Source organism: Rhinolophus ferrumequinum, chromosome 18 (assembly GCF_004115265.2).
Source record: "Rhinolophus ferrumequinum isolate MPI-CBG mRhiFer1 chromosome 18, mRhiFer1_v1.p, whole genome shotgun sequence".
Lineage (NCBI taxonomy): Eukaryota > Metazoa > Chordata > Mammalia > Chiroptera > Rhinolophidae > Rhinolophus > Rhinolophus ferrumequinum.
Window position 1 is genome coordinate 5,443,932 of NC_046301.1, and position 23,114 is coordinate 5,467,045.

The following is a 23,114-nucleotide window of genomic DNA, read 5'->3' on the forward strand; positions in this document are numbered from 1 at the left end:
TCAATTATGTACTTCTTTTGTTTGTGTGTTAGTTTCGATAAGCTTTTTTTACCCTAGAAATTTGTTCATTTCATCTAAACTTTCAAATTATTTGGTGTTAGGTTATTCCTAACATCCTCTTAATTATCTTTTCAGTGTTTGTAGGTTCTGTCATATCTTTTTCATTCCTGGTACTGGTAATATATGTCTTTTCTCACATTTCCCTGTTTTCGCCTTGCTAGAGATTTATCTGTTTTATCAGCCTTTTTAGAGTATAAACCTTTGGCCTTACTGATTTTTTTCAAATTGTACATTTGTTTTCTGTTTCATTCATTTCTGTCCTTGTTTTCATTATTTCCCTTCTACTGTTTCTGTTTTGGGTTTATCCTTCATTTTATAAGATGAGCACCTCATTGACTTTCAGCCTGTTTTCTTTCCTAATATGTGCATTGTTCCTGTCACTGTCCCTTTAAAAACAGCTTTAGCAGCATCCCACATATTTTTATGATGTATTTCATGTAAATACATATGTTTACCTGTCATTTAGATATGTTAAACTGTGCTGTGTTCATTTCAGAATCAAGCTTTGTACTTTACTATTTAATTTTTGAAAACTCAAGTCTTTATTCTTTTGCTTTTTCTGTCTCCTCTGGGAACTACTGCTATTTTTTTACTATCCTCATAGATGTGGAGTTTTTTCCCCCAGTTCTACATTCTCTAGTTTTATTTGAAAATGTAGAGGTTTTGTTATAAATACACACGTTAAAATAATGTATATGCTTTTTAAAACCACATATTGCCGGCCCTTTCCAAACCCCTTTCTCAGATGAAAATAATTGATCTCCTTTATTGTGAGTCTTTTTGCTTACGTAACATAAATGTGGCTGGAAAATTATTAGACCACTTCCTTTGTTTCAGTTTTTAGTATCTCAGTGCTGGTAGGAGTGAAGTATCTGGTCTAAATTACAAATATTGACAAGTATTGCCAGTTAGCCATTCGGGACATGAAGAAGAAGATTAAGATTCTTCTGGTCTTTTGGCTATTTTCATTTATGTAAGTTTTTTTTAGAAAGTGCTTAAATTCTTTCCGGCCACCAACGTACTGTTTAATACAATGCAGTACCTTATTGCTGAAGTTTTATTTAGTTAGTTTTCTATGCTATTGCACCATTTAACTAAAAAGTATGTTGGGCAGTGAAACAACCTAATTTAACATAAACTTTTATTTTTGTGTCGAGCTGTGAAGGGTCTGAGATTTTACCCTACTTAAAAGGTAAGGAGTTTCCCAAGTGCTTACAGAAGGCGCACTACTCCTGACTCAGAGAACAGGCTATTACATACGTACGTATGGCACAGAAGTGGCCATAGCAGCAGCGTTTGCACCACTTCCCTGAGCCACCATTTTCAGAATTACACACAGAGGCCTGGGTGACATTTGAGTCCATATGAGGAGGCATCGCAGTAGGAGAACCCTGAACCGAGGGAACATGAATCTTTTGAAATGGATAGTAAGCAGGTGTGCCCTTTGCTTTTGAAGGAGGCGCTCTCTCTCTTCTGTATATAGACATCCTCAAAAAGATCGTCTGGAACATAGGCAGTTAGTGCTTCCGCCTGAAAGGTGAGCAGAAATGTGAGAGAGAAGGCAGAAACCCCAAATGGGTTTTTGTAAGATAGACCTAAATAAGTGACTTAACAGATTTTAGATGGCAGAAGATGTTATAAGAAATTTTCCCTACAAAACAATGATGTTTTTACATATATTCTCAATTTTCTCTTGTGTAGCTTTTTTCCAGGTAACCTACTATCTCAGAGACCTCCGTGTATTTGAGACTCACACTGATAAGTTTCCTGGGAAAAATTACTATAGGTTTATGTTCTAAGTGTCTTTGTGCTGTTCGCTAGTTTGGGGGATTTTTTTGGTAGTCAAAGAGACCCAACCCTCTGTTTTGGGGAGTGTGTGTCTGTCTTCTTGGCATCAGTGCTTCTGTTTCTCTATAAAAGTTCAAATAAACAAAACCAAGTAAAATGACAATTATGGCAGCAATTTAGTAAAAATTCACTAATGCATACATAGCATTTTAGCCAAAAGACATTAAAAACTGATGGAGGTAGCTGGTGTCCCAGGGCAAGTTCAGATATACAGACTGGATTTCTAAGAGGTCTCTGAGACTAAAATTCTTCAACGTGGAAGTTGATTGCACGCTGACCCCCAAAATGGACCTCATTAAAAAGACCATATGGCCAAGAGCACGGGGGGACTGGAGGTCTTTGCCGCAGATCAGAGGGCTCGAAATCTGACGACTTAGTTGTGCAGGGAGGCGGTTAGGACAGTCACAGCAAAAGCGAAGAACTTTCTGGCATCTTTTACTTTCCATGTCAGCATGGTCTCTTTCAATTATTTCAAATCCCTCAGTTTGACTTGGTGGACCATCGTTTTGCCTCCTTCAGTGTTTGCTATTCTGATTCTACTCCTCTATTTCCTCCTAGTCATTCTCTTTTTAAACCACCATTTCTTCCTATGCTCTTCAGATGATGGGCTTTCCTAAGACTGAGTCTCCTGCCCTCATTCTTCCATCCCTCACCCCTGTGTAGCCTCCCGTTATAGGGCTCTTCCCTCCTATAATGTCAGATCTCATGTGTATGCACATAACATGGAAATCCGATTCTCTTTTACGATCCAAAACTACACTTTGAAACTGCCAACTGAATATTTCCTGTAAGATGTTCTGCCAGTACCGTACAGACTTGTAACTCTGATTGGAGTATATTAGCAAGAAGACCAGAGGCAAAGGTATGCTATTATTTTGATATTTTACCTTTTTGAGAGAAATTGCCCAGATTACTTTGATGAACCTTTATAGTCTTTTTTGTGATGTTGTTTTGTAAGTTTTATTTCACATTTGTAGAATATCTCTTCATATTTCATATCAGTTTGTCATGTTTTCCCTGCTCAAACTAAGCATTTAGAGTTTTGCCTTCATCCATCACATTCCTCCATCTTCCTCCCCACCCTCCTGCCCCATACGTACACACAAGCACAACACATTTTAAATGCTGTCATATGCATGAGGGTTCGATGATTTTTATTGGTAATGTTTCGGTCTGCATTTACGGGGTAGACGATAAATCTTGTGTTACTTTTCTCTTTGCAGGTCTCTATGCTTTGCAGAGAGTCCTGAAGAAGCAGCCTACCCTCCCTGATAGCAAGGTGTCGGGACTGGTGAAGATTACTCTGAGTGATTTCTTGCAGGGGATGAGTGCCATCAGGCCCAGTGCCATGAGGGAAGTGGCAATCGATGTCCCAAATGTAAGTCTTTTTTATCCCCTTGCTCGCCATACTGTTGGAATTAAACTCTGAAAGAAACTGAGACTCCAGGAAAATTACCTTCCTAATCTAAACTTTAAAAAAAGGTTTTTTTAATTGAAATTTTCATGGAGCTAGTTGAAGATTGAGTGCAGTTGTAAGAAACACTAGGGAAATCCTGTGCATCCTTTACCCAGTTTCCCCCAGTGGTAATATCTTGCAAAACTGTAGCACAGAGTCACAAGCAGGGCATATCTATTGCTGTGATCACCAGTCTTACTCAGATTTCCCTATGTTACTTGTGCTTGTTGATGTGCAGGTGCACGAGGTTTGATCAGACAATACAGGGACTGTTTTAATAAAATTACTACAGTAAACGACACATTGCCATTAATCCCCCTCGAAATACCGCCTCACTTCCAACACACTTAGTCCATCATTCTTGCCACTTTCCGAAGCCGTTCTGGAAGTCCTCTTTCGTGAGTGTCTTTAGTTGTGCTGTCGTGGCTCTATGTTCTGAATTGATTCAAAACATTTACTTTTCATGGTCATTTTGACTTTGGGAAAGAGCCAGAAGATGCACGGTACCAGATCCGGTGAATAAGGTGGATGAGGACACACCATAATGTTTTTATTTGACAGAAATTTCCGTACCGTGTTTCCCCGAAATTAAGACCTAGCCGGACAATCAGCTCTAATGCGTCTTTTGGAGCAAAAATTAATATAACACAAAAATTAATATAACACATAAAAGACGCATTAGAGCTGATTGTCCGGCTAGGTCTTAATTTCGGGGAAACACGGTACCAGAAGCAGTGTGTGACACAGAGCCTTCTGTTGTGATCCACAAATACGGTGAATGCTGCTGCCGAGTGCCATCCAATGGAAAGGCCCAGATCTTCAATACGGGAAGTGGTGCATCAAACCTTAAGAACAGTGTATGACAAGTCTCAGCTTGTTCAGTGTAGTCAGACAGGTGTGAGTGAGTTGTAGTTGAGAGAAGGTGTATTTTAAAGTGTGCTGTAAATCATCCCCCTTCATGGCAACGTTCCGTGTCACACATCGCTTCTGGCACGGCAATTTCTGTCAAATCAAAATATTATGGTGTCTCCTCATCCACCTTATTCACCGGATCTGGCACCTGCGACTTCTGGCTTTTCCTCAAAGTCAAAATGATTCAGGACATCAAGGCAGCCATGACAGTGCAACTGAAGACATTTCCAAAAGAGGACTTCCAGCACTGCTTCAGAAAGTGGCGAGAACGATGGGATAAGTGTGTTCGAAGCAAGAGGGAGTATTTTGAGAGGGATTAATGGCAATGTGTCTTTTACTGTAATTTTTAAAAATTTAAATACTCACTGTATTGTTTGATCACACCTCATAGTCTGGTGTAGTTTTATTATACATAAAGGTTATGTATCCATCGCCAGAATCAAGATGCTGAATGGTTCCATCACTACAATGGTCCCTTGCTTTGCCCTTTTATAACCACACCCACTTTGTTCCAGCACCCGTTTCTAAAGTTCTGTCATTTCAGGAATGTTATATAAAGGAAATTGCACATGTAACCATTCAAGATTAGTTTTTTTCACTTAGTGTAATTCCCTGGCGATTAATCCAAATTGTTACGTGTATCAATAGTTTGTCGTTCCTATTGCTTTCTGTTCCGTGGTATGTACCACAGTGTAACCATTCACCTGTTGAAGGTTGTGTGGGCTCTTTCCTGTTTGGGGCGATTATGAATAAAGCTGCTATAGACATTCTTGTGCAGGTGTTGTGTGAATGTAAGTTTTCATTTCTCTAGAATAAATTCCCCAGAATACAATTGCTGGTTGTGTACTACTTGCATGTTTAGTTTTGTAAGAAAATGTCAACTATGCCAATTTCAGAACAAAAATCTTGTAGTTATGCTGCCTTCTATTAATGGTGTCTGATGTTTCTTTGGTTTTTTACATACGCTTTCTCATCGACAGCCTTTGCAAATTCTCAGTCAAGTCACCACAAGGCAACGGTAGCTGCCTTTTAAGTGTGGATGACCTGTTGTGTCCCCCATGTCACAAGTGGGCCTGATACTCAGGAAAAAGAAAAAAAAGGCCTTATAGTTTTCTTTGAGTATATTAATATTTCTAGAAAATGAACATTGAAACAAAGCATCAGCACTGTGTCCTGCACCTTATTGAGGTGCAGCTAGGCCATTGAGCTTGACCTGAACATAAGGAGAATGTCTGTGTGTCAGTGTGGCCTGAGGGAAATTTACAGTATGCTCTGTGTCAACTTTCGGAGAGCTCTGACAGAAGAATGGAATTTTGTGTCTGTTCTCTTCTTTTGCCTCTATAATATCGCTCCATTTCATTTTCTCTTGTGAGGTAGTCCTGTTGCTTCTGAGTCACTCTTGTAACTCAGCATTAAAATTATTTGAAAACTTAGAGCCTTGTTAGAGAGTCAGGAATAAGTTTGAACCCTTTGCCTCATTGTGTATAGACATGTCAGTATTCACAGTTCTCTTGGTCATTAACTGAGGCTTTTTAATTATTATAAGTAAAAAAAAGAAAAACTAAAAGGCTCACGAGATAGTAAGTCTGGAGTAGATCATGGAATGCTATAGTGAGAAGAAATCAGTAGATTTGTTTTCATTTTTAAAAGTGACTTGTTCCTTTAAAAATATTTTATGGTCAAATAAGTTTCGGAAAAGCTGATTTAAACAAAATAAACTATATCTCTTTGCAGGATTTCTCAGAGTCTTTTAATATGCAAATATGTATTATGAAGTGTCAAAGAGAGCTGTTACGGAAATTTATTTGGTCACGGACCATGTGGAGCAGACTTTCTGCATTTTGCAATGTGGTAGATTGCAAAAAATGACCATAATTCTTCCCATCACAGTGTGTTTCCCCTTTTGCACTGCATCTTTGTAACTTCTGTCATAAAAGAGATGAAGTCAAGTTTTCCACTCTTTGAATCTGCACTTGACCTTGTAACTTGCTTTGGCCGATAGGATACTTGTCATCATGATGCAAGCAGGCTTGACAGCACTTGGGGCTTGCCTTCTGGTTGCTCTTTGAAACCCTGCGTTAGCCATATTAAGAAATCTGTACTAGCTTCCTGGAGATGGAGATCTTGTGGAGCAGAGAAGATCCCTCCTAGATGAGACCCCCTGAGTCCAGCCGTTCTGCCAATTGGCAGACATTGACACCTTGCTAGAGAATCCCATCCCAACCGAACCCAGTAAAGCAGACCAGAAGAACGACCCAGTAAAAGCTCAGAATTGTCAGGAATAATGTCTATTGTTTTGAACCACTGAATTTTGGAGTAGCTTTTAAGAGCTGTGATGCAGACACTTAACTTCTCACAGAACACATTGATTTGTAAATTTAGGTGGGGAAACACTGCCATAGAGACAGAAACATTCCCAAGGACTAGTTGCCAGTTTAGGCTACTTCATGTGGTTTTGAATTCTTTTTGAAACATTTTCGAATTCACTGCTGCACTTACAGTCTACCTTTGGGGTTTTTCAGAAGCTCTATAGCAGAACATGCTAATTTAGTAAGGATAATTTGACAAATGGAGTTATGGAATAGTGAATGATTGATGTTGGGTTAGTAGAAACTTTTCATTTCTTTGGAATTTATGGTCTAAAATTTGGGCACATTGGTAAGACTATACTATTGTTCGTAGTATTTATCTGTATTTTATTGGCTATGGTTTGCATTGGATAATGGGTCAGGGAGATACTTAACCATCAAATGCCACATGTGAAAATTTCAGGTGATAGGTTATAAACAAACTACGCCATTTAAAAACACTTTAGTGTTTAAAAAGTTTAGGAGCTAGGGGAACATACAATAAGGTTTTAAAGTTACTGCCAGTGGAGAATGTGTTTAAACAGTGGCTGTCAACTCTTGAAGTTGCTGAACTGATTTATTTGTCACAGGAACTGGTACTACAACTGCATTTTTAATTGCTCTAATGAAAGCTTTTTTTCCCCTTTATTTTCTTTTGATACAGTATTTACAATCCATGGACTTGTGCCATTTTCCATTTGGCACTTTATTATTTGGCCTTGGGCCATGGTGTACTGTGATGTTACTCATATGCTCCAGAATGACTAGCGCTGGTCCGAGTACTTTTCTTAGATTGCTTTTTTTGCTCACTTCAGATTGTAAAAAATTTCCCGAGAAGTCAACCTTTCTATAATTGGATTCCTAAACTTCACTCTTCTGATTTCTGGCTACTACATCTATAAAAACTTCTCCAAATTATTTCTGCAGAAAGTTTAATACTTATTTTGCTGTGGAAAACCTGTTTCAAGTAGCTAGTTAATTGTGAACATTTTTTAAATAGTAAATTGAGTATTCATCATCTTTTGAGAAGATTTTAGTGTGTGAAATTAAAACCTTGGACTCACACTTGCGTAGTTATATTTAAATTTGAAAGAAATGTCTTAAGATGGGAATGTTGCCAATTATAATATAATGCATTATTAATTTCAGGAGACCTAAAGTGTTAGCTACTTACTTAAATTAATGTTTTCCTATTTTGGACTTTCTGAAACGGTGATTATACCAGTTGGTGTATTAAAAATTAAATGTATTTTACAATTGGTGATCAAAGTCAAATGTATTTCTTTGCCACCGGAATCCTTATAATCTGAATATGCTAATATGCATTATGAAATTTCAAATGCAATTTCATATTTACCAGAGAAAACAACTCTTAATATTTTGTTATAGTTCCGATAGATTTTCAAGATTTCATAGATATTTTTCTGTGCATAGGGATATTTTCATATACTTAATCATAGGTTATAGTTTTATACTCAGCTTTTTTCACTAGAAATTATATAGTAAACATTTTACTTTAAAATGTATTGTCTAACATCTTTTTAACGACTGCATAATAGACTTACATGGACAAACTGTAACTGGTTTATCCTTCTTCCCTCATCAAATATTTAGGTTTTTCTCTATTTTCCTCTAAAATGGTTATAAACATATTTGTGTCCAAAGCTTTGCATTTATCATTCCTAGAAGTCAAATTACCAAACTAAAATTTGTGATTTTTAAAGCTTGTGACAAATATCCAGTTCTTTTTTTTTCCTAAAAGATTCTTTTAATTTAAAATGATGTGGTAAAAATTTTAAATTACTTAAAAATTACTTTAAAAAATTCGTAGAAACTTTTGCTTAAGAGCTTAAGCAAAAACCTTATTTTATTTTCATTTTAGTTCTTTTTTTGCTTTCCACTAGTTTATTTTCTTGACTGAAAAGATCCTCTTTATCATGAGGAATTATACTGTATAATCTTAAGATGAAGAGATTTAAAAAATCAAAATGAAAAATAACTGTCAGTTATATATTGTCTTTCCTATAAAAATGTCTTTCCTTAAATTTTATATATTGTCTTTCTTTAAATTTTTAGATAAAGGATGATTTTTTAATGGGTGTTTAAGTTTCGTGAGAGCAGAGGTTCTTTCTATTTTTATCCTTAGTACTTAGCATGTGACTAGCACACAAACGATACCCAATCAGTATTTGTTGAATGAATGAATACCTATAATTTTCATGGGAAAACCCATATTATATTAGATGGTCCATTTCAAATAAATCTGAAAAATAGTATGTCATCTTCATTCTGCACCAAAGTACAACATAGTCTATTATTACCCACATGTAACATTTTTCAGATTTTTCGTATTTTATGAAGCAATTGATGTCTTTAGTGAATTTTAACTCTTTATTATTTGCTCAGTGAATTTAACCTTTTTGGAATTAAGGTACCTATATGGTACTAAGCTGTCTACTCTGGAAGGATATAAAATAGTCCTTTATATTTTCTACAGAAACATGTTTCCTTAATCTACACTATTAAAAATTCTCATTAAGGTAAAGAAAAAATATGGTGCTCTTAGTATTTGTATTTATGTTATCTTTGCCATTGGTCATTTTATATACACACTAGGGTTACCACTGATAAGGGGCTTCGTAACCAAATACACACATTGATTGTCATCAAGTTTAATTCATCTATGCTCACCACCCTCCCACCCCCGCTTTCCCTGTTATATTTTATATAGGTTTAGGTTGTCCCTTATTATTTGGAAAAATTCGTCCTTATGTTTTTGATACTGCCTTTGGATTCAGATTTTGGACATTTGGTTCAGAATAAGCTAAAAGCTAAAAAGATAAGGCTCTACTTTCACATGAACCCACTTTTGTAAAGTGAACTATTACCAGCACCTCAGGACTAATTATATGGCTCCAAACCCCTTTGTAAACTTGGGTCCAGTAAACTTGCCAGTAGGCCGTTGGCATTGCATTGAGTGTATACCAAATGTCATTAGTTAAACAAACATTCCTCATTTACTCTCATTTTAGAAAGTAGCAAACTTCGTAATTGTGTGATTAATAAAAAATCTGGCTGTTTCACTAATTACATATTCAAAATTACTGAATATATTTTCATTTGGCACCTTTTCAGATGAGACTAGAACAAAGAATGTGACAAGTCAGTAGAATTTCATAGGATGATCTCATTAGCATTACTTTTCTGGTGGAGAGATTTGACTTAAATGGTTTAATTGGCCATAATTACAGTTCATTCTTCATATACCCTAAGGATAATTAGGAATTTGAGGTTCTATACTTTTAAAACAGTATTGTATTCTATATTTTCTTTATTTTTTACAAACTCAAAGGATTGAGGGTTTCTGTGATGCTTTCCTAAATAACAGATTGCTTTTTTTGGAATGCATAATACAACCTGTGGAAATTCTATTAATTCCATATTGGTTCTTGGCAAGGCTGTTCAATTTGGTTTCTTTTGATTTTGCTTCTTGTTGTCTAGACAGAAGAGTGTCTTCTCTCACTCCCAAAACCCCAGTGTTCCCTGCCAACTTCTCTTGTACATTTTTATAGTTTTTAAATAATAACAATTGAACAGGAAAGCACATTTGGGAAAGTAGATTACTTTTAATCAGGAAATACTCTGTGCCAAAATCAAGATTGTAGTTGTAACCTTATTAAATATTTTAGAAATTTAACTCTTTCATTCTACTTTTCTTTTTATACCTTACTTTTCTCAGGCTTCTATAGGAGGAGAAATGAGGAGATAACAAAATTAGTGGAAGAATCACCAATTTCTAGTCTCAGCTCTGATCCTGGTTAACTTTGGTGAAATCAAACACTCTTCCTTTCAGATTACAAAGAGCATACCCTTAATTTGCAGTTTCCGATGGGTGTCTTCTTTTGAATTTGCAAATAACGTTGAAGAATTTATGAATAATACTGCACTTGTATGTATAGCTGATCGGTACTCAATAAAACTTGAGTGTTTGCTAAAAACAGACTTTCATTTGGAGTAAGGGAAATCACTGGTGGGGTGATGTGCTTCCTTTGTGGCACTACGCATCTTCACTTCCCCTCCTACAGGTATGGAGTAAGGGCGTACTCACCTATTACCCTTCCGTCCTTCTGTCCCAATACTTCACAGTTTTTCCAAAAGAAATGAGTAATGTGGCTTACAAGCCATCAGCATAACTACGTGTTGATCATCTCTAAGATGATCTTAGCTCTTTGATTTGGCATCCCTGACCTGCCTCTTGCCTCCTCCTGCCTTTCATCTTACATGATGCTCTAGTTTTGTTGAGCCATTCCATATTTTTGCACATATTGTCCTCTCCGCTGCCTGAAAAATGATATTCTGCCCTGTCAGGTAGCAAAGATCTTGTACCATGGTCTTTAATGCACACGTACACAAAATACACATGTGCCTTGTGGACCTTTTGTCTAATTCACCTTTGTATCCCCACTGGTTGGCAAGTAGTAACAGCTAAATAAAAATTTGTTAAATGGCTGCAAGAATATTTTGTGAAGCATTTGGTTCATAGTAGTTTTGATTTTTCAGAAATAGTTCTTTTACTTTTCCATATAAATTTTTTTTGGTAACGGCTTCATTGAGATATCAATAATTCACATATCAATTCACTCATTTAAAAGGTCAATTCAGTGGTCTAGTATATTCAAAGAGTTGTACAGCCATCACTGCTGTCAATTTTAGAACATTTTCATCATCCCCGAAAAAACCCTGTACCTTTGACCCACTATTTCCCAACCTGCCAATCCCCCAGTTCTAGGCAACTATGTCTATAGATTTGCCTATTCTGGACATGTTACATAAATGGAATCAAAATATGTGGTTCTTTGTGACTGGTTTTTCACTTAGCATAAAATTTCCAAGGTTCATCCATGTTGTATCATGCATGTATCAGTACTTCATTCCTTTTTATTGCCAAATAAAATAATATTCCATTGTTTGGATATAGCACATTTGATTTATGCATTCATTAGTTGATAGACATTTGGAATGCTTCTAATTTTTGGTTATCATGAATAAAGTTGCTACAAACATTTGAACATTTGTGTACAAGTTTTTGTTTGAACACCTGTTTTCAGTGTTTTGGGGTAGTATCTAGTAGGAAATTGGTAACTATGTTGAACCTGTTGAGAAACTACCGTACAGTCTTCCAAAGTGGCTGCACCATTTTACATTCCCACCAGCCATGTATGGAGAGTTTCTGTTTCTTTATGTCTTCACTAACACTTGTCATTATGTCCTTTTGATTATACCTATTCTAGTCGGTGTGAAATGGTATCTCCTGGTTTTGATTTGCATTTCCTTAGTGGTTTTTCATTTGCTTATTGGCCATTTGTATGTATCTTTGGAGAATTTTTCATTGGGTTGTCTTTTTGTTATTGTGTTGTAGGAGTTCTTATATATTCTAAATACCAGTCCTGTATCAGATCTGTGATATCTGATATCAGATATATGATTTGCAAGTACTTCCTCCCATTCAGTAGGTTGCCTCTTGCATTTTCTTGATAGTGTCCTTTGAAGCACCCAAGTTTTAATTTTGATGAAGTCCAATGTGTCTGTTTTTTCTCTCATGTGTCCTTTTGGTGTCACATTTGAGAAACCATTGCCAAATCCAAAGTCACAAAGATTTACCCTGTATTTTCTTTCAAGAGTTTATAGTTTTAGTTTTTACGTTTAGGTCTTTGGTTAATTCTTTTTTACCTCAGTAGAGTTACCCCTGCTCTTCTGTGTGTAACGGTTATAGCATTCTAGTAACTCCAGCTGTAGCTTGGAGCCCTGAGAACCATATGTGGGGTAAAAAAGTTTTTTTGACTGTGGTAAAATGTATGTAACATAAAATTTACCATTTCAGCCACGTGTAAGTGAATAACTTGGTGGCATTGATATATTTAGAACTTTGCTATGCAACCATCACCACCACCCATCTCCGGAACTTTTCCTCTTCCCAAACTGAAGCTCTGTGCCCATTAAGCAATAACTCTTTGTTCCCTTCCTCACCATTAAGTATGATGTTACTTTGCCGAGAAGTTTTCGTAAAATCGTGAATGGATATTCAATTATTTTTCTGCATCTATTGACATGATTGCATGGTTTTTCTTGGTCTGTCAATATGGTGAATTATGTTGATTTTCAGTGTTGAATCAGCTTATGTTCCTGGATGAATTCCACTTCTCTGTGAGATAGTATCCTTTTGTATATTCCTGGGTTATATTTGCTTATATTTTGTTGAAAAAATTATATATATGTTCATGAGAGATACTGTTCTATAGTTTTCTTATGTTTTTGTCTGACGTGTTTGTCTAATGTTTTTTATTGTTTTGGATATTGGGGTAATGCTGACATTATAGAGTAGGTTGAAAAGTGTTCTCTCTTCATTTATTTGTTGGAAGAAATTGTGTAGAATTGGTACTATTTCTCCCTAAAATTTTCTCTGTTGAAACCCTTTGGGCCTAGAATTTTCATTATTTGGAAGGAGTAAATAAAATTTAATTTTTTAGTAAATGTATGACTGTTCGGCTTATCTTTTTTTCTTGAATGAGTTTTGCTAGTTTGTAGGACTTGGTCCATTTTACCTTAATTGTTGGAATTATGAGCACAGACTTGTTCATAATATTCCCTTATTTCCTTTTTACTACTGTCTGCTGAATCAGTGGTGACGTCCCATCTTTTGTTTCTGATACTGGTAATTGTGTCTTCTCTCTTTTTCTTATAGTCAGACTGGTTGGAGGTCTATCAGTTTTATTGATCTTTTCAAATTATCAGTTTTTTAAGAAAATTTTTGGTTTTGATTTTTTTTATTGATTTCTGCTTTAATCTTTATTATTTCCTTCTGTTTGAGCTAGGCTTAATTTGTTCTTCCTTTCATTTCTCAAGGTGGAAGCTGTGGTTAGTGGTTTTACATGTCTCCTGTAAGCATTCAGTACTTCAATAATTAAGCATTGCTTTCACTGCACCTCACAAACTTCATATGCTGTATTTTCATTTCCATTTAGTTCAAACTATTTAATTTTTCTCGAGACATCTTTTGTAGTCACACAACAGCCTAGCCATTTGTCCCCCCGCACCTTTCCCTAAAGAAAGAAGAGTCTGAGACTGTGCTGCTCTGGGACTGAGTTTGTTACATCTTGTGTCTCTCTGTCTGGTCTCCAAAAGAGGGTTTGCAGCCAATGACGAGTAAGATTCCCCACCGGGGTGCGGGGTGGGGGGGACCAACTCAAACCAGGCAGAACCCCGCAGCGACCCCCATGAGCCGCCTTGGAAGATCCGGGAAGGAGCCTTGCCTCCCCTTCCCCCATGCTTGAGAAAAGCCGCTGTGAACTCTGGCTGCGCCCTCTCACCTAATTGTGAGAGCGGTCTCTGGAGCGATAAGATCAAGCTGGCTCTGCTCCGCTCTATAGAATTATTTCAACATGAGAGACTTTGCCCTCCAGGGAGGTGCATGCCGCACCTTAGTCATCATGGGCCTCCGCCTCGGCGTTTTTGGGACAAATAATTCCGCTTTGAGGTAGTTTTTTTGTTGTAATGGATGAGTCTCACAGACCGTGTAAAACAATGCCACTTGCTTGTGTGCTTATCCATAAAAGCCGTCAGTCGGTCCGATTCGGGGCTCCAGTCTTTCAAGGCTGCGAGACCCTTGGCTCTCTGAGATTTAACTGCATTAAGTCTCTGTATCTTTCTTTCTTAAAAAACTCAACCCAAAGCCGCCTCTTCTCGCCTCCTCACAGCCCGTGTTGCGCTGGACGTGACAATCTTTAACTTATCATACTCTACCATCAAGTGATAATATATCACACGGATAGTTTAAGAACCTTGGAACAGTGTTTTTCCATTTCTCCTACCTTTACCTTGTGTTATTATCATACATTTTCCTTTTCCAGATGCTGTAAACCCCACAGTACATTGTCATCATTTTTACTCTAAACATTTTTTCCTTTTGAAGAGATTTAAGTAATACAAAAAAAAAAAAAAAACTTTGTATTTGCTCAAGGTACGTACATTTCCAGTTCTCTTTAGTCTTTTGTGTAGATTCAAGTTTCCATCTGGTATCGTTCGTTTTCTTTCTTCCTGAAGGGCTTACTTTAACATTTCCTGTAATGCAGGTGTGCTTTCTTTCAGTTTTTGTATGTCTGAAAAAAGTATTTTTTGTTTCAGAATTATATTTTCACTGGATAAAGAATTCTGGCTGACAGTGCCCCCCGTCCCCCAGTCCCCAAACAAATTCTTTAATGATCTTGCTCCACTGTCGTCTTCTTGAATTATTTTTGATAAGAAATCTGTCTCCATTTGCTTTTTCCATATGTGATGTATCTGTTTTTCCTCTGGTTGCTTTTAAGATTTTCTCTTTATCACTGGTTTTAAGCAATTTGATTATCATGTGCCCTTGTAGTTTTCTTCATGTTTCTTGTGCTGGTTCATTGATGATCCTATATATGTTGGTCTAGTGTTTTAATCAAATTTGGAAACAGTTTCAGCCAGTATTTCTTTAAACCTTTAGTTTGTTTCTTGCCTCTCTCCCTCGCTGGGGTCTCAGTATACACATGTGCGTCCACTTTAGACTGTCCCCGAGTTAAGCGATGCTCGTTCATTTTGTCATCTTCTGTTTCCTTTCTCCCTTTGGTTTATTTTAGGTAATCTTTGTTGCTGTGCCTGCCAGTTCACTAACCTTTTTCTCCTCCCTGAAATGTCTACTCTGCTGTTAGTCTAGGAGTTTGATGTGTATTCTTTTTCATATTTTCTCTAGTGTTTGTGGTATTTCCTTTATTTGAACATACAGAATACATTGTCTATCAATTCTAGCATTTGTGTAATTTCTGGATTAGCTTCAATTTATTGATCTTTCTTCTTATGGGTTGTATTTTCCTGTTTCTTTGCGTGCCTGATACTGCATTCCAGAAATTTTGAAATGTACTTTTTTGGGAGCCGGATAGTTTTTATATTCATAAAAATATTTTGGATGTTTTTTCTGGGATGTGGTTAAGTTGCTTGGAAACCGTTTGATCCCTTTGGGTCTTGTCTTTAAATTTTCTTTGGTGGGACTAGGCAGTGTTTTGTCTGGATTAATTTTTCCCACTACTGAGGTGAGATCCTTTTTAATACTCTGCCTGATGCCCTATGAATTACGATGTTTCACCCTGGCCGTGGGGAGCAGGCACTATTTCTTCTGTTCCTTTTAGACTTTTTTTTTTCCCCTGCCTTGCCTCATTTGGTTTTTCTCACATGTGTGCCCTGATAACTGAATATTTGATGGAGACCCTCTACAGATTTCAGCTTTCCCCTCCATTGCTGCAACCTGTGACCCTTCTCCAGGCGATTAGTTGGACACAATCATAGCAATCATAGCGTTCACCTAGTTGGTTTCCCTTCTCTGATGGCCGGTGTCCTGCATACTTCATATATTTTGTCAGGTTTTTTGTGGGGTTTTTTTGGTTATTTTTTGTTGTGTTTTTTTGTTTGTTTTTAGACAGAAAGGTGAATCTTACCTCTTTTACTCCTTGGCCAAAAACAAAGGTCCCTATTTGGCAGTTTTTAAAAGTTCCGTGTACAATGATTTACGTCCAAGCCACAGGGTGGGATATGTTTCAATGCCCCACGTTAAAATTGCTATGTCAGAATTTCATGTACCCTTCAGAGAAATGCATTGCAGTTTTTTTCTGTACGTTTTTTTAAAGTGTATTAAGAATGAATTTTTTGGTTTTGACCCAATAGAAAGACTAATGCCCTAAGGTGAAATGGGATATGATGTGGAAGTGGGAAAAGGGGGGTGAACTGATTCAACTTAATCTCAGCAGATGTCTGAGAACACTGTAAAACCAGGAGAAATTTAAAGATAAGTTTAAAAACCTGAGATAAAGTTCTCCCTAATGTACAGGGCTGTAGACGAATAGTCGAGAGTCGGTGGGGATGTGAGTTCTAGAGAATTATAAATTGTTTGCGATTTTATTATCTATCAGTCTTTGTTGGGGTTCCCCAGGACCACCCTCAGGTCTGAAGATTCAGTGGGAGGGCTCACTGGACTCAGAAATTATCATCCTCATGGTTGTGATTTATGCCAATGAAAGGATGCAGACCAAAGCCAGCAAAGGGAAGGGGTGCATGGGGGGAATGAAGTCCAGGAGAAATTGGGTACAAGCTTCTAGGTGTTCTCTCCCGGTGGAGTCACGTGGGAACACACTTGGTTCTCTCTGAAATGATGTGTGACAATTGTGCAAAGTGTTGCTGGCCAAGGAGGCTCACTTGAGGCTTGGTGTCCAGGGTTTTATTGCCAGCCAGACACGTAGGTAGGTATACACAGCACCTGCATGTCTTAACCTCAGCTACTTGGATATCAGCCCTTCCTGGAGCAAGAACAAACGTTCATAAATCACACTGTCAGGGTAAACTTACCTGGTCACACTGGTACGGCATAGCCCAAAGCCTTGGGGATACAGAAACACTCTTATCAGGCACCGCATTTCAAAGGCACAGGGATTATCCTCCGGAAGCCTGCCAAGGCCACTTGTAAATTACGACTGGGCAGGATTTGAGCAACCCTGCCCTTCTAAAGCGAACGTTTCTTGAACACTACTTACTAATAACTCCATACTTCACTTGGATTTCGTTCGTTTTCCTCTAACATCCTTTGTTTCAGCATCCTATCTAGGCTTTCCCATTACATTTAGTTACTGTGTCTCCTTAGGCTTCTCTGGACTGTGACAATGTTTCTTAATTCTTGTCTGGTTTTCAATGGCCTTGACAGTTTTGAGGTCTGCTGGTTAGGTTTCTGTACAACGCCCCTGTTGGAGCTTGGCGGATGTTTTATGATGGTTAGGCTAGGATGATGGGTTTTGGGGAAGACGACCACAGAGATAAAATCCGTTCTCATTACAGCTTCCCAAGGCTATGATACTAATTTTGAACCTTTAATTATTGAATTTGAAAAGCTTCCATCCCCTCACGAGTACTTAGTCAGAATTGAGGCTGATGTGCTGCCTACGTGCACAGTTTGTTCTCAGTGGCTCTTCTTATCCGTGTTTAATTGTACAATCTTCCTCTTTTTAGTAGTGTCAGACCCTCTAATGTACACAACTTCAGATTTTTCTGGAGATGGTAGGGAAAGGAGGCCAGGAAGTAGAACAGTGAGTGGTCAAGTCACAGATCAGAGCAGCTAAAATGGGTCTGTTTGACCAGGTGAGATAGAATCTGGAGTAAACCTTAGGTTCCCTAGGGTGACTGCCCTTATTCTCCTATGCATCTCTTCCCCAGGATGAACTAAAAGCCAGTATCAGGACCTCCAAGTGGTTCAACCTCATTCATGCTCTTTACTTGCCTAATTTCCTACTCAGCTTTCTTTCAAATCCTTGCTTACGTGTCAGATCTTCTAGAAGACAGTACTTGACTCTCCAGGGCCCTCCAGGTCTGTTATAGGCTCTCGTAGTGGCCTGTATTTTTCTTCTCATCTTTAAATTAAACAATGACATACTTGTTTAATGTGTGCCTCTCCTTCCAGACTGTCAGGTCCATGATGTAGCGACCATGTCAGTCTTGCTCATTCTTCATACCTCATCCTGTGTGCTCCCCCTGGATTCTGAGAGCCTGGCCAAGCACTTAACGTAACCGCCTTTTGCAGTGAGATGAATACGTGTATAGCTAAGTGAATAAGTGAGTGAATGGATGGATATTTGACATTAAAACCTCTCAGCCATACCTGTAGGAGTCTGTCTTTTTGACATCGGTAACACAGGACGCCCCATACTCATCAGAAGTCTTAAAAGATCAAAGTCAGACAACTGTGACCTTAGGACAGTTCATTTTTGCTCAACAACCTACCACCTAGGTTTGCTCAGTTCTTGAGACTTGACCCATCTTGTTGAACTCAGTCTGTGCCTGTGATAAATATCTAATCTCTCCAGGCAACTTCTCCACAATTCTCCGTTGGCGTCTTTCTCAAGTTGCCCGGTCCACTAGCATTCACACCTCTGGCTATTGCGTGTGGCACGTTTAGCATCCAGGGGCAATCTTAATTATAAGGAAAAATCTTTGGTTCTTTTTCTAAATATTGCCCATTAAGACTGTGTGGTGAGGTCATTTTCTGACCTCTCTTTTACTCTCTTTCTGGGCTTTGTCCTCAGACCTCCTGCTCTCAAGCCACAACGTTAATAGCAATCCTCTTTCCCACCCTCTTGGCTCTCTGGCACCCATGTGGAAACATCCTTTCTGGTCTGTGTGTCCGGACACAGTCGGAGCTGCCTGCCTGGGAAGTTTGCTAACATGAGTTGGCTCAGCTTTCTGACAGAGAGGACCCTCTTCTCCTTGCCTCCTATTTAACCAAAACTTGAAGCATCCTTTTAGCCAGTCTTGGCAGGGAGGGTTTTTCTTTCTATATGTGCAAGCATACTTACTGTTAACCAAACCATCAGAGGAGATCAGAGGGAAGGGTTTGAATTTACGACCCAACTATTTGGACAGAGCTGGGCTAGAAAGTGTCATGCGAGGTATGTGTCTGCCCTAGTGCTTTCACATGTTGGCAGCACGCTTCGCTAGTTCTGACCACACATGCCGCTTTATTTCTAACTGCCTAACTCTCTCCTAGTTTTCCTACCCCACCTCCCACCAGCCTGTCCTGCTGCCATTCCTACCCTTCTGCTGTTCATTTTTAAGATACTACAGAGAAATACACATCTGCCCATTAATTTATCCCTTTACCAAACACTGAGCACCTGTAAGGTACAAGGCACTGTGTTGGAAGATCCTGGTTGATACATAACACAGCCTTCCATTTGATTAGCAGTCCCTCATATCACAAATTCCCAAAGAAGAACAATCAGAACACAACTCATTTTCAACTGTTCCCTGATTAAGGCCTTTTATATGATTTTTTTCAGTTTGGGGGTATTTGGTCATGTATTACATCTGGTTGATTTAAAATTCACTTCAGTGCTTGCTGTTTGTTTAGCAACTGGGCTTGGGGGCCAGTCGGTAGCAGTCACTTTTTCTTTGTTCTTGTGTTTTCGTTTCCTTTATCCATCTTCCTTTACCTTTTCCCAGTTTTGCTATGCCATAGTAGAAATGGCAGTTTCCTTAAATAATCACTTTCTGCTGATCACAGTTAAATTATTCAAGGAATTTGGTAAAGTAGGAATAATAAATAATAAATTTTAATGAGCTATATGAAGAATTTTCTGGGTGAAACTTTACGTCATTTTCATGATGGGAATTTTCATTTATTTTTTAAATTATTGCTGCTCTTTTTTTCCCCCCTGTTTAAAGTTTCCATTTTTAATATGAGACTCTTTTCCCTGGACTTGTTCATTTGGCAAAAGTAGGTAGTTTTTAAAAAGCTCATTTTGGAGATGGTTAACTTGAAGTATAACGGATAAAGTTTTTTGATCTAAGGGAGGCTCATTTAGATAATATAAGGTTTGACTTCCTACATAGCCAGTTCTCCGAGGGCAGCTCATAGTAAACTTATTACAGTGATGGTAATGCAGTGATATTTTAGAAATTAAACTCAGGTCTCAATGTAATCATTAAACTGATGAAATCCATACAGTTTGAAATTGGGTTAAAATATTTGTCTTTAAGTTGATCATGTCTTCCATGTATTTTGGGACATCTGCATTTTTTTTTTTCCTGAGTACTTTCTTCTTTATCTTAATGTTTTCCCTTATGACTTAGGAGTTATAGAAGCATCTGGCTCCCATAGTCTTTATAATACGTTTCGTCAAGGTTCTTAATGTGATTTACTAAAGAATCACATCACCCAGGTCAGTGGCAATTTGCAAGTCATGGGAGTTTTGGTGTATGGTTTCTTATATTCTTCCTCATCTACGTTTTTAGCTCCCTGCGCTCTTATCTGTAAAATTGTTAGATATTTTCAGCCTAAGATTGCTGAAGCCAAATGGAAGGGAAACAGGAAGAGAGGAAAGGTGAGTCTAGGGAGAAAAGATACTTAGGTACACCCCCAGTGCAGGGCGCTGTTCCGCATTTTCACTCACCTCACGACCCTCCTTTTCTTTTCAGAGTCCTCACATATTTGGTGTTTGTATTCTGTCTGAAGTTTTTATTTTTAATTAATAGGGGTGGGGAGAGACCGATGCGGGCCGTAGGTGGTTTATGGTTCCATAATAGAAGTAGAACCTTAAGTTTTTTTTTTTAACCGAAAAACCTCCATTAAATATGCTTTTAAAGCATGGGGAAAATAATTGTCTTTTCACTATGGAAAGCTAAAGGCTTTCATTTATTTTTACTTACATCTGAGAACACATTTTGAACACTCACTGCTTCCTCCCTAATTTTGCTTGATCTCCATGAAAGAAGCATCTGGAAATCTATTGATTTTTCTTTGGATCTTGGAGGTTGGGTTTGAGAAAACCCAGCTTATTTCTTCCTGCATTATGTAGTATCTTTAGTATATGTTCATGATTTCAGAACAAAATAAATGTAGTTTAAACATGGGAATTGTAAAAAGCTAGTGTCTGTAGTGTACGGCCCAGCACAGGTCTGGGAGGTGGCACCAACCCACCTGCTGCTGCCTGGCTTTTTGTCTGTATGTTGGGACATGTCCGCGTGAAAGAACAAAGTGAAAAGTACTCTTTGTCACGGTGTTTTCTATAAAAATCACTCTTTCCAAAGAATTTTCGTCCCTGGCAGTGTAGCACATGGTACCTTGCGAACAAGAGGAGCCTGAGCCCCAGATGGAGGAAGACACCCTAGTCCCCCTGGAGCTGCTCAGCGCCCTCAGTAACTCCCCACGGCCTGCAGTCCAGTTCATGGTGCTTTGCGGGGCCCTCTTGGAAGTTGTCCAGAAAAGGGTGTTTTTCTTCACCTCGTCATCAGGTCTTTCAGTTTTATGGTGCGTAGTTTGAGTTGAGGGTTTTTGTTTGATTAGTTTTGTGTATTGTTGGATATTTGTCCAGAAAGTACTGTGAGATGGTGGGGTGGGGGGGAGGATTTCCCTTGGGAACGCGATCTCACTGCTCGGCTTGTCTGACAGCTGTTCCTTCACTTCTAACGTTATTGCTAATTCAAAGAGTTAGAAAGCCATCTGTGAGCAGCTGTTCACTGTTTTCATTAGGACCCAGCTATTATCAGGAGTGATTTAGGGTAGATTGTAGGAATAATTTTCTGGCAGTTACGATGTACTGTAACTTATTAAAAAGAGTTGTAGAATTTAAAAAAATTTTTAAGAGCATAAAATAGTATTTGTTGAAAGATGAGAGGAGTTGAAAGATAAAATACTGACTGAAGGTGGGATAGTGAACCGACTAGTTTTTGAATTCCCATTCTAGGATTTTCTGATTTCATGCTGGCATTTATTCTTCTCTTACACACTAACTTTTCCCATGAGTCTCTGTGCTTTTAGACTTTTCTGAGCAATTGAAGCTCTTTATGCCCATTTAGATTCACTTTTGAATTAATATCTTAGGGATAGAAAGACTAATCATTTATTTAGCATTCAGGTCCTAAATTAAAATACAAACTTGTTTGTCCTTAGTTTAAGAAATGTAAGGATCAGGCAAAAAGAAAAAATACAAAAGTTATGGTAATTAAATATTACTCACAAAATGGCTTGATCTTTATCTTATGTTACTAGTCCTTCAAAAATCTACCTACTATAATCTTTCAGTCCTTTAAATAAAATAATACATAGTATTTATTAAATAATTACCATGTACCAGACCAAGTGAAGATACTGTTTTATTCTCACAATAGTCCCGAGAGCTGCGGTTTCATTATCCCCATACTGCAGATGAGAAAGAAGCTGAGAGACATGAAGTAAACTGCCCAAAGTCATACAGTAACTAGAAGATCTGTATATCGAAAAATCTATGATGTTTAAAAAAGCAGAATATAAAATTGTGAATACATTATAATCTCAATGAAAACACACACAAACACACATGCGTATGGGTATTTAAAAGGCTAGAAGGGACTACACCAAAATATTAGCAGTGGTTACTTAACAGGTGTGGGAAGACAGGTAATTCCTGTATTGTTCTTCAGAATTTCTTACAGGCTGTATACTATATAACAGTTACCTTCATAATCTTGAGGTGAGAATTGCTATTTTCACATTCTATTGTGTTGATGCAAAAGTAATTGTGGTTTTGCAGTTTTTAACCTTTTAAACCGCAATTACTTTTGCACCAGTAGCTAATAACTCCTTGGCATAAGTCTTACATATATGCAATAATTTTCAAATTTCTGTCCTCACCATCTTACATATCCAAGAACTGTAAAACTATTTTATATTTTTTTCAGTATTTGTGTTCATTTGTGCAAAGAAATATGTCTTTAGACAAAGACTGCCTTTTAGGGTACTTTTCTTATTCCTCTTTAGACGACAGAATTTTGAGGACGTTGTTTCATGCACCTTTGTGCTTTACAGTCCCTAAGGCAAGTCCAGCTCCCAGAAGACATTTCTTAAAAGTTTATTGAATTTATTTCACTCATAAATTCCAACCCCAGTGCAATAATTGGAA

The 23,114-nt window shown here is 37.8% G+C and overlaps 1 protein-coding gene across 1 annotated transcript in view; it reads left to right on the forward strand.

The window, feature by feature from the left end:
* The window catches only part of SPATA5 (spermatogenesis associated 5), a 256,493-nt gene that overhangs the window by 44,227 nt on the left and 189,152 nt on the right, over positions 1 to 23,114 (forward strand). Inside the window, exon 10 of the mRNA XM_033135305.1 lies at positions 3,132 to 3,286. Within this exon, the coding sequence (XP_032991196.1) occupies positions 3,132 to 3,286 (155 nt within the window). The remainder of the gene's footprint in view (positions 1 to 3,131; positions 3,287 to 23,114) is intronic.